The 13,153-nt window shown below is 31.3% G+C and overlaps 1 protein-coding gene and 1 pseudogene across 1 annotated transcript; both read left to right on the top strand.

Annotated features, from left to right (window-relative positions):
* Nucleotides 1–2,308: 2,308 nt before the first annotated feature.
* On the top strand, nucleotides 2,309–5,037 carry LOC105134632 (Signal recognition particle, SRP9/SRP14 subunit). Its single transcript, XM_011039111.1, has 4 exons — nucleotides 2,309–2,415; nucleotides 2,524–2,617; nucleotides 2,754–2,863; nucleotides 4,614–5,037. Exons 1-4 carry the CDS (start codon nucleotides 2,413–2,415, stop codon nucleotides 4,770–4,772), a joined length of 366 nt encoding a protein of 121 aa, XP_011037413.1. The 5' UTR covers nucleotides 2,309–2,412; the 3' UTR covers nucleotides 4,773–5,037.
* A 1,097-nt stretch (nucleotides 5,038–6,134) lies between these two features.
* LOC105134633 (uncharacterized) overlaps nucleotides 6,135–13,153 on the top strand; it is a 7,220-nt pseudogene continuing 201 nt past the window's right edge.

Consider the following 13,153-nt stretch of genomic DNA (forward strand, 5'->3'; position numbering starts at 1 on the left):
GAAAACTGGTAAAAAAATATGATTTGACTTTCAAAAAAAGTTTTCAAGATGATATCTTGATTTTAAAAAATATTAAGATAATAATATATTGTATTAACTCAGATTTTGTGATTTAATCTGTTAAACGTATGACCTAAGTTATGGACTCCAATGAGTTTAATAACATTATTTTTAAAAATATATTTTACTTAATTGTATGATAACAATCTCTCTCTCTCTCTTTTTCTTTAAAGTTAAATGATAAAATTAAAAAGAAAAAAATATTAGGTGTGCGATAACAATTATTTGTTTTTTAAGTTAAATGATAAAATTAAAAAGAAAAAAAAATATTGGACAAGCTTGACTTGGGTAGCCCAATGCCCATAGGCTTTTAAAAATAAGCCCATATACTAGGGCTTTCGAATTTAGGTCTATATATTTAGATGTTGTTTTTTCTTTTTCTTTTTTAAGGGGTAGAAGAAGAAACATTTGTCTTTGCGTAAAATTCTACTAGAATTATTGTGGTAGATGAAAAATCAAGCTAGAATTATTGTGGTAGATGAAAAATCAAGGCTATGGTTTTTTTCCCTTTAAAACTTGATTTTTTCATCTATTTGGACCTAAAGTATCTAATAAACACCCTAAAAATCTAAAAAAAAAAGAGAATTAAATAACCAGAAATACAAAAAAAAAATCAAATTTTTTTTACTCTCTACCTCTATATGTTTCTGGGCAAGATGAAGACTCAAAACAACCACATCAATTTTACCTTATTGAATAGAGCCCATGAACGTCAATTCTCCCAACTTTCATAACCAAATCATTAAAAATTTGATATCTTTTTATCTTCTTGCTATTTTTAATGAGTTTGTTTTTTATTTTCTTAACTTAGAAGCTAAAAAATAAACAAAAAAAAATTGGAATCAAAATGAAAATTATCATAAATTTGAATTGAGCAGCCTATTTTTTCTATATTTTACTTTTTAGTTACTATCTCTTAACTAAGGTTGTCAAAAAATTTTTTTGACACAACATAAAAAATACAGTATAAACTCGGATTATAAACTCAGATCATAAAATTATAAGTAATTATTTTTTATTTAATTATATAGTGACAATTCTAGTCAATAAATTAAATTATATTAAAATCTAAAAAAGTGAGTTAACAATATTTTAATCAATGAGTGATTTAAATAAAAAAAGAGAGATAGATAGTACGAGAATCAATAAATTATTAGCAAGGAGAAATAAAAAATTTCAGAACCGGATGAAAAATTGGTTGTTTCTATCACAATAAGTCTTAATGAATTTCTTTTGGGTTACAAGCTAATGTTGCTAAACTAATAATTAACTAATATAAAATTAATAATAAAATAAACCCCTAAACAATGTCTAATACACTAAAAAAAATTAAAATTAAAAATAATTATTCAAAAATAAATAAAAAAATAACAAAAAAAATCTTTATATTAAAATTCCTCCATGTAACTCGAATTCTAATTTTCACATATTTTTGATAGTTTTGAATCATGATTTAAAACATGTTGTCTCTCTTGTTTGGATGAATTACTGAGTCTACTATATATAGTTGGAAACTTTATATGTCTAGATTCTACCCTAACTTTAATATCAGTAATATTCGATCGGTAACTTTAGATATATCCCAAACATTATACAAACATCTAGTTTTACATATTTGACAAGTTTTGTCTACTAATTTTGACCCTCTGAAATATTAAGTTCCCGAACTCTATTTGACCTAAAAATATACCACAATATATTTTCATATGCCTACCATTTTCTTATAAAATTTCAGCTCTATCCATTGTATGATTTAAAAAATATATTTAATTTCACAAAACTGGTCAGCAAATATTTTAAAACCAAACTTGAACTCGACCTTGTTAATATTATAAATTTAGTAAACTCATAAAATTTGATCGAGTGTACTAATTTTATCAATTTTGCATGAATTCAATCTAATCTTATTGGTTTTTGAGTTTTTAATCTGATTTTACATATTAAATATATATTAATTTGTAAAAACATACTAGTTAATTCATAATTTTAACAACAATGCTTTTAATTTGATATCATCTTCATGATTCCAAGCCTAATTCTATTTACTTAGGCTATAGAAAGTTTGTATCAGAAGAGAGAAACTTTGAAAATGAATTTTTTTTTAGGAAGTTGAGTGTTCATATGAACGTACAACCGATCTCATGTTTTTTTTTATAGTATTTTGTTTTTAATTTTTATGGATTTCTTAATATATATATGGGCTCATTTGAAGAAAAGAAAAACCCAATAATAGAGGCCCAATAACTTTCTAGGAGAAGGCGAGTATACAAAACAAATAAGCCCTTCTTCCTCTCCTCGGCACTTCATGTATGCCGTGCCCTACAGTTAAAATCTCCCAAGGCAAAAAAAATCATGGTAAGTCTCGAATCTTGATCTCTCACACTCTTCAATTCTGAATCTAACACTAATATTTTTCTTATGTCTTATAAAATCTGATGATGATGTTTGTTCAATTCAATTCAGGTTCTCTTACAACTCGATCCGTTTCTCAATGAACTAACAACCTTGTATCAAAACAGCACCGACAAAGGCTCAATTTGGGTTACTCTTAAACGTTGTAAGTTTCTATTTTTTACCTTAATCTATTGACCCTTTTGTCCTTTTAGTATCTTTCTGCGATTAATCTATCTGGGTCCTCAATTTTTGATTGGTTAGAGCTTTTATTGTCTGATTTTGATAATTGTTTTTGGTAGCTTCGATGAAATCTAAGGTGCAAAGGAATAAGATGACAACTAATGGTGAACCCATTGAGTATAGATGTCTTATACGTGCAACCGATGGCAAAAAGACTATTTCTACTTCGGTGAATATCTTCTTTACCTTCAAAAGCTTCCTTGCTCTCTGGTTATAGAATTGTTTTAAGTTAGAAACATGTGCATTTTTATGATTGGTTGTTTAAGGATTGTTTTGTACTGGATTTTCATTCAGATTGTTCCTGAAGGAAAGGGTATGAGGTGGTTGTGTGAAATATGAATCTGAGACTATAGGCAAATTTACTACTTCTGACGAAGAAGGGTTTGCCTTTAAAAAACAAGGCATTGTTGGAAAACTTGAGATTTGGTGGTAATTTAAGGAAGTCTTGCATGACCCCAAGAATTGCTAGATCGATGTGAATATGATGAGGTGTTATTGATACTTGCTTAGTTGTGTGTTATATTAACTCTGACACGGGCCTTTTTGAGTTTGGTCGCTTTCTTCCTTTGTTTTGGTTAAATTGCAATTCAACTTTAACCCATTGATTAAAAAAAATAAATAGAAAGTGATCAACCTATTACCTCCCAACACACCTGTTTTCTGCTTGTTGATGACATTTTGTGATGATCCTAAATGTAAGATCTGCTGAGTGAGTTTTGCATTCAAACGAAATTTAATGTCCTCGAACATCTGAAACTTTGTTTGGATTGATGTGACTGTTTAAATTGGGAAAAAAAGAGTTTCATAATGCTATTTACTTTACAAGAAGGATCCTGTTCTTGACATCTATATTTTGGATTAAATGAGAATTAGATATGCGACTCCAAAAATCACTTGATTTGTAGTATTGTTGTTTCTACAAATGGTATGGAAACATCAATCTGTGTTGTCATACAAGTTTTGTAATATTAATTGCGTGTTCATGCTGTTATGTGGACATTTGAATTGGAAGAGTCCTTTCTGTCTGCTGAAAACACTCTGAAATTGCATTTAGACTGGGTGTTGGAAAGTCATTTGTGTTTAGCAAACCCTGCTTAAGATTTACAGCCACATAGGCTTTATTCCAGGATTGTTTGGCCAGTTATTGTCATTTCAAATTCTAGGTTAATGTGTGGTCAAGGGTGGGGAGAGTTTTGAATGTGGCATCCGCAGCATTTCAATAGCTGTTCCTGTTACCAAATATGACCTTGTTTTGTTGCATTTTTACGTGAGGACTTCATGTTATGTTGTGTTGAAAAATGCTTTTAACTTTAGGCCTTCAAATGATAAGACATTAGAAAGGTCTTTCGGAGGTAGTTCAAATGATAAGTGTATTGAAGGCCTGTTTTAGCCTTTCAACTGGTGAGTTTCAACTCTACAAATGATGGTTGTGAGGTAGTCATGATAGAATAAGGAATCTGTATTGGGCACTTTGATGGATTATAAAATTCAAATTGTGTTGCTTACCTTGGCCATGAACTACATATGCAGGGATGCAAACTATAGCAATTACTATTAACATGTCGCTATTTTCTGTATAACTGCTATTGAAGGAATGTATTTTTTCTCTTTATTGTTGCTCAAGTGGGTTGGGTTGGGTGGGTGGGGGAGAGGGATGAGGTTCAACTCCATACTTGGCACCTTTTGCCTGGTGCTAGAGGTATCTCCCACTTTGGTGTCGAAAAGAGATCAAAGATGTTGGCTTATGCCTAGATGTGTTAATTCAGAATTGCTTTTCCATCTTGGTCCTTATCTTTTGTAACAACATAGTAGGGCTTGATATGTATTCACCATTCTTCAGTGCTTTCTTTAATCATTTCGTATATTCATGTATCTGTTCAGCCTGGCTAACAGTATCTCTTTGCTTTTTGTCTGTGAAGGTTGGGGCAAGGGATCACCAGCGCTTCCAAGCTTCTTATGCAACTATTCTCAAGGCTCATATGACAGCTCTAAAGAAGAGGGAAAGGAAGGATAAGAAAAAGGCAGCAGAAAGTGATAAGAAAGAAGGGGACGTAAAGAAGAAACCAAAGAGAGTCTGAAAGCCTTTGGCTACTATACTTCCCATGAAAGGATATTTTTCATTCCCTCCTAACTTCCTATTCACCACAAGCGTGCTCAGGTTGTTTTCTGGAAAGTATTCTTTGAGCGATTATAGATTGATTGATGGGTTTTTGTTGACTGCCCTTCTTGTCGCAGTTTCAGAAAAAATTTAGTGTTCTGCTTGTCATTGATATGAAAGATTTTGTGGATATCTTGTAGCATGTATCTTTATATTGAAAATTGAGTGCCTTTTTTAAGACCTTACTGAGAAATTTCATGATCCTGCATAAAAGCAAGTAGTGCCTCTAGTTAAAAAATGATGCCCGCCGCAGGAGGCCTGGAAAACTAGCGTTCTTTCCCGCAGGTGGCAAAAGCAGTGGACATAAAATGATGGACTTAGAATTGCTGGGCCTAATAAGAAGTGATAGGGCCCAACCTCTGGGAGGAGGAGGAGGAGAAGAAGAAGAGCAACCCAACAGAACCCATCAGGCTTAGCTGAGGCCAGGAAATAAGAGGAGAAGAGAGGGAAAGAAAAGGAAAGAAGAAGGAAGAACAAAGGGAAAAGGGTTGGCCCAAGCAAACCTAAAAGAGAAAAGAGGGAAGAAGAGGAGGAAAAATATATATTAGAGAGGTAAACTATTTGATAAAAAAATAAAATTCAGTAATAAATTTTGAATTGAGGTGTTCAATAAAATTGTATGTTACTTGTGATTGCTGTTTTGTTACTTTCCTTTTTTGAATTGATTAATTTGGTATATCCAAAGATTTTTAACTAAAAAATAAATCAAAATAACATTATATTTATTTAAATATAAATACCTAACTTCAAAAACTTGACATTGCCAAGCTAATGAGTTGCCGTCCTTGCTTTCCTATAGTTAGGTCATTCACTCAGGCTCTAGCGGGGAGGATAGGATTTTATCCATCTAATACATACAGTAGATACCAAGTCAAAATAAGTTGCTTCATATATGATCGATTTAATAATTTAATTAGCTATCAGACACAACACTATTGTCTTTACATTGACATGGTCAGTCAAGATGATCAGTCTGGTCTCGGCTAATTAAAATATTTTACCAAAAAAAAAAAACAAAAGTCATTGACTAAGAAAATGTTTATACTCATAATGTTTTTTGTTTGGATATATTTTAAAATAATATAATTTTTAGATATTAGCAATCAAAATTATAAAAAAAATATAAAAAAATAATCTAAAACAAAAACAAATCAAAATGTTTTACTATCTTTAATTACTACTTGATACTGTGCAAGTTGAGGGAGGCCTGGATCTTTAACACGTAAAGATACAGGTATCTCGTGCATTTTGTGCCTCTATAAATAGCCAACCCTCAGACCTTATTTGAATATCAGTATCAAAGCTCCCTTCAACAATACCTAAAATGAGAAGTAACCTACTGACCATTATCTTTGCCATAATCCTTGCAGTAGCCGTGCCCAAAAAAGGGGTCGAGGCTCAAAGTTGTGGCTGTGCAGCAACCCTCTGTTGCAGCCAATATGGCTACTGTGGCACACTGGCAATGCCTACTGTGGCCAAGGATGTAAACAGGGGCCCTGTTCTGCCTCACCTAGCACACCGAGTGGCGGTGTTGCTTCTGTAGCTAACATTGTTTCACCTAGTTTCTTCAATGGCATAATCAGTCAAGCTGGTGCAGGTTGTGCTGGGAAAAACTTCTATACAAGAAATACATTTCTTGATGCCCTCAATTCATATTCGCAATTCGGTCAACTTGGTTCAGATGATGCTTCTAAGCGAGAGATTGCAGCTTTCTTCGCTCATGTCACACATGAGACTGGACGTAAGTTCCGTTTCCACCCCATTCAATATTTAGCATCTCTTGCAATATTTCACATATGTGGTAAATGTTATATCATAACATTTCTTCTTTAGCATGATAATTTGTTATTTTTTATCATAAGACTTGGCTATATAAAGGCTGGTCCTTTACTAAAACATGCTAGGACTATCTTAATTTGCAGACTTCTGCTATATAGAAGAAATAAATGGTGCATCTCGTGACTACTGCGAGGAAAACAACAAACAATACCCATGTGTTCCCGGCAAGAAATACCATGGCCGTGGGCCACTTCAAATATCATGGAACTTCAACTACGGGCCAGCCGGAAAGAGCAACGACTTTGATGGACTGAACAATCCTGACATGGTCGCAAAAGATCCCGTCGTGGCATTCAAGACAGCCCTGTGGTTTTGGATGAACAACGTCCGTCCTGTCTTAAACCAAGGTTTTGGAGCAACAATCCGAGCCATTAATGGTCAACTTGAATGTAATGGAGGGAATCCTGGAACCGTTCGGACTCGTATTGGGTATTATAGAGATTATTGCAATGAACTTGGTGTTGTTCCTGGCAATAACCTCAGCTGTTTGGTTATTCTTAAACAATTAATTAATGTGATTCTAAATAACCTCAGTACTTGTCATGGAATAATCAACTTGGATAGCTCCGAGCTTTGATGTTGTGAGGACTCCTCTTTCAAATAACAAGCTTTAATTTACAATATTTTGTACTTTTTTTATGGAGTATTGATGAAATTACTATTAAATTTTCTAAAAAAAAAACAGAGAGATTAGCACTCATGTCCTTATATATATATATATTGGTCAGTGTTAGATATCTTGTTTTAATTTTTTTTTCTTTTTATATTAGTTTTAATTGATTCTTCATAGTACTAGAATTATTAAATTTATCAACAAAATTTTTTATTGTTATTTATACTCACAGTCTATTGACAAAAAACTTGCCAACATGATCACATATAAAAATAATCCGACAAAAAAACTCTTATAGGTGATTTGTAATTCATTGATAATAATTTTATAGATGTATTTATTAACAGATAAAGTGTATCAAAATTTTTTTAATCTACTTTAATTTATCTGTATTTTTATCGTTGAATATAATATATCATTGACATAAAAACCGTATGTCATTCCATCAATATTTATTTATTTATTGGTATATTTATAGCAAATTTAATATGCAACCATCATACAAATAAAAAATAACATGAGCAATACATTTTTATTGCTTGGAATTTATTGGTATTTTATTAGTGAGTAAATAATGAAAATAATATTTGTATTAATTTTTTTCAATTCTTTGAAATATATCAATATATTATATATGTCAATAACCCGTCAATAATAATTTAGAAATATATATTTTTAAAAAATCTACTAAACAAAAATAAATAATATAAAAATAAAATATTTCTTTTTATTATTTAAGAAGTAGAACTTTTTAATGATAATCTTTAACATGAATGGAATAAAATTGATATTAAATGATAAAATTATTATAACTGCAAATATTAATAATTAAGATGATTATTATAAATTTTGATTTTGATTTTTTGATGAAGGAAAATATATTTATAATTATGAAAATAACATATTTTCTAATTTTGTCACGTGAGAGTGCTCTGCTGCTTTGATGCATTCTGGCTAGGTTAACTCTTGCAAATGTGTTTACTGCATGCTTAGCTAGGGTGGAAGTTCCAAATCAGATGTGTGAAATGAAGGTTAATGCAATCTGGTTAAGGGTCGACGTCACCTATGAATCATGTTATAGTCACGTTAATAAGAGTAGTTGCGCAACGAGGTGAAGGCCTGTGTAGATTTCTCTCAAGAAGAGAGCAAAATTATCTAGAGATAAGCGTTCAAAAAACAAATCAAGCTGGATAGTTTGATATCAGGATATGAAAATAATTTAAAAACAGCAAAAAAATTAATAATTAAAAATAAAAAAATTAATTAAAAAATGCTTTTAAAATATTAAAAAAACCGTATCTATATTCACCGGAAGTGAGTTGTCGTCCTGGATTCCTTACAGGCTTAATGGTTTTATATTAATGAGGTCATTCATTCAACCAAATCAAGCTACTGTAACTGGGAAGAAAGCTGATGGGAAATGAAGACATTGTTAGGAGAGTGAACACCATGTCATATAAGAACTTGATTCATTGGATATGATTTGACAGCATGCCATGTTGAACTGGTCAGTCAATTGCTTGTTGGGTCAAAGGGAAAGGATACTAGAGAGTTATTTTAATATATTTTCAAGTGAATATCATTTAATTAGAATAATAAATATAATTAATTAGTTTGATATAATATCATTAAGGTTTTGGAAGACTGGAAGTGGACACCCAATTTATACAAAGTATTTAAAAGTCAGTGTTGAATGAGTTGGTCAATTCTTCTCGAACTCCATGCATGGTTAATTAAGTCTTGGTTTGTTCTATTTTTCTAATGGGAAGGTTGGAACAGTGATTAATGGGATGTTGGTCTCAGTTGAGGTAGAGAATCAGTGGTCGCATTCATGGTATCTTATTTGTTTTTGTATTTTAAGAATATTTTAAAAAGTTTATTTATTTTTATTTCAAATTATCTTTCCAATGAATACTCAAAATGAGAAGCCATCTACTGGTGATCTTAGCCGTTATTCTTGCAGGAGCCGTGCCCAGAAACGGAGCTAAAAAATGTGGCTGCGCAGCAAACCTCTGCTGCAGCCAATATGGCTACTGTGGCACTGGGAATGCCTATTGTGGCCAAGGATGTAAACAGGGGCCCTGTCATGCTTCACCTAGCACACCTAGTGGTGGTGGTGGTGCATCTCTAGCTAACATTGTTACACCAAGTTTCTTCAATGGCATAATCAGTCAAGCTGGTGCAGGTTGTGCTGGGAAAAACTTCTATACAAGAAACGCATTTCTTGATGCCCTCAACCCGTATTCACAATTCGGTCAACTTGGTTCAGAAGATGCTTCTATGTAATAATAATCATTTGAAAAAAATCCATGTTATCACCATTACACCTTTTTAAAATTTTATATATTTTATCAAAAATCCGATTGGATTGGTATATATTAATGGAATAACAGACAGACTCTATGCTATTGATAATTATTATTATAGTAAAGATTTGTTGGTATATACCAATAAAATTAGAGATAAAATTATGTTTGTCAATAAAAATTATTAATAAAAAAATTTCATCAATAATTTCATTAATTTTTACCAATTTTATAGTAGATTGAGTTTAATCATTAATTAGCTAAATGACTTTTTGGTGATCTGATCATTTTAACTACTATACACTCTTGCCGACGAAAAGGATAAAAAGCATTATTACTCGATAATTAGCTTATAAATGGAGCGGGATAGCACTCCTATGTTTTTTTAAAGAATATGATAAAAAAATAATATTTTATTTATATTATCTAAACTAAATCGTTCAATTCAAAATCAACAATCAAATTTAAAATATAATCAATCATAGGAGTGCTATCCCGCTGATCTATATCCGTTGATCTACTGCTAGTTGGCATACTGGATGGATGTTATTGCTTCATGCATATATAGACATTGAAAATCGTAGCAAAATTATGAAGCTCCGAATAAATGTCTCGAAATATTGAGCCTACCAGAAATTCTCTTATGAATCTCACTAAAACAAATAATATCTTGCAATTGTATAAAAAAAAAAAATCCTCTTAATTGAAGATATACGTGACGTGATAATCTTTTTTTTTCTTATATATATATTTGGTAGTGTTTTTTAAGAGTATTTTTTTAATTAAAATAATATTTTTCTATTTTTGACAAATCAAGAAGACATTAAAATTATTCAAAAACACTAAAAAAACCATTAAAAAAAACCGAAAAGCAAACACTAAAGTAGTAATTGAAAGTTCTAGATATTTTTTTTTCTTTAAGTTGAAAATAATACATATTGAAAAGTCAAAAGGGAGGTATTGATTAATTAATTGGAAGAAGCGGCGTCAACTCAACGTTACAGTCAAATGTGGAGGTGGGAAAGTCAACGTACCTAGAGTTTTCACACATTTAATTTTAATTGATTGATTGACTTCAAGACATTTTACATTTAGTCTCCGAGTTTACGTTGGATGAAAACTTTATAATTTTAAGAGTAAGAGTAAATATGAGTTTATGTATATATATATAAAATAAATCCAAAAAATATAAAAAACATATAAGAATTTTTTCAATTAAATTAAAAAATATATATTTTCTATCTTCTCTCTTGTTTCACTCTTTTATTTTTGTCTCTTTTTTTTCAGAAGTAAATGTAAGTATTTATTCTTTAAATACTATAATTTTTTTTTCCATATTGATATTAACTAATTTCTATTTAATATAATCTTTATCTTTGACAAAATAAAAAAATGGTTATGTCCTTAAGATGCATTGTGGAATTTACTTAGATAATAATTTCTTTTTATTAATGGTTACTCGATAATTGCTTTTGTCAAATATATATTTTACTTAAAAACTTAAATTATTATATGAAATTTAATATATAATTTGTATTATCTTTTATAAATTTTCTCAATTAAAAGTGTTTTAAACTTAAAATTTATACAAGTTTAAATTATCTTGTACTCTTAATTAAATTTAATTAGAAGATAGAGTGGAAATAATAAGATTTAATTTCAATTAATAAAATTTTAATATTATATTAAAATTATTTAAAAATTTAAATTATTAAATTAAAATTTTTAATATAATTTATATTATTTTTATCATATGAAAATCACCATACTACTGATTAAAGACCTCAATGGGAATTGATCGACCGTACCATCATCACATGCCACTAATAATCAAACAATTGCACAACCCAGAGGTGGAATAATGACTAGGAAATTGTGCTTGAACCCCTTTTTAATTTTTTTTTATTCCCTTTCCTTTCTTTATCTATATCCATCAACCACTATTTATTTAGTTGCAGTATGTTGTTTTTTTTTAAAATTATTTCTTTAATATTTTTAAATTTTTATAATGCGTTGATATAAAAAATAAATTAAAAAATTATTATTTTAATATATTTTTAAATTAAAAATATTTTAAAAAATAAATGATAAACTAGCTGGTGCAGATATGGTGTTTTTATTTTTCTATACCTGAGCTCTTTGTGAAAAGAAGATTTAACATTATTTTACATAATTAATTACACGAACTGCAATGCTTGTCCATATCATCTTCTCGGTGGTAGTGGAATTCTCACTGCTTACCACCAATAAAGAAGAACACGTAACGTGGAACCCCATTAATGTTCTTTAACACTAGTGCTAACATTTGCAGCAGCAAACTTTTATCAAGAAGACAGGGCAATTTCAAAACTCAAAAGCTTTTTCTTTGCCATGCTGTTGTTCGCCAGAAATTTATGTATTATAAGAAAAATTATCATGATTGGAGATTTTTTAATTCATTTTATCATGATAAACATGTAAATTCTTATTACCACCATGCAATGAGGGATTAACCAGACTTTTCAATGCCGACCAAAGTCAACCACTACACCCTGGATTCATCTTCTAGATAAAGCACTGCGTGTTCAAATTGAATTTTCAAAGCGGTTGACACAGCTTAATTGTACAGCTATAAATATCAAGTTCTAAGCTTTACATGCTCCACGCAATATTTTCTTTCATCTGAAATGGCACCCTCTACAAGGAAAAGCCAGTTAGTCATTGTCTTGCTAGGAATTCTAATTGCAGGATCAGCTGTGCCGAGCCATGTTGTAGCTCAAAATTGTGGCTGTGCTGCTGACGAATGTTGCAGCCGATGGGGTTACTGTGGCACCGGCAATGACTATTGCGGCACTGGGTGTCAAGAGGGTCAGTGTTTCCCGGCAGCTCCCACCAACGATGTTTCAGTGCCTGATATCGTGCCCCAGAGTTTTTCGGTGGGATCCTTGATCAAGCTGATTCAAGCTGTGCTGGGAAGAACTTCTATTCACGAGACGCGTTTCTTGAGGCTCTCAATTCATACTCTCAGTTCGGTAGGATTGGTTCGGTTGACGATTCCAGGCGTGAGATCGCAGCTTTCTTCGCCCATGTCACCCATGAAACTGGACGTAAGCTTTCTTTGACTTTATATAACAAAGTGTGCAGCAAAGGAAACAGTTCTTGAATCAGATACTACTGGTAACTGATAAACAAAACATCCATGCAGATTTTTGCTACATAGAAGAGATCAATGGACCATCAAGGGACTACTGCGACGAGGGCAATACGCAATATCCATGCAATCCTGATAAAGGTTACTACGGCCGAGGACCAATCCAGCTATCATGGAATTTCAATTATGGACCTGCCGGAGAAAGCATCGGTTTTGATGGATTAAACTCTCCTGAAACTGTGGCCAATGACCCTGTAATTTCATTCAAAACAGCTCTGTGGTATTGGACTAACTCTGTCCAACCTGTAATTAGCCAAGGGTTTGGAGCGACGATTAGAGCCATTAATGGCGCCCTTGAATGTGACGGAGCAAATCCTGCTACTGTTCAAGCTCGTGTAGGGTATTATACCGAT

This window comes from Populus euphratica, unplaced genomic scaffold, assembly GCF_000495115.2.
Source record: "Populus euphratica unplaced genomic scaffold, PopEup_1.0 scaffold213.1, whole genome shotgun sequence".
Lineage (NCBI taxonomy): Eukaryota > Viridiplantae > Streptophyta > Magnoliopsida > Malpighiales > Salicaceae > Populus > Populus euphratica.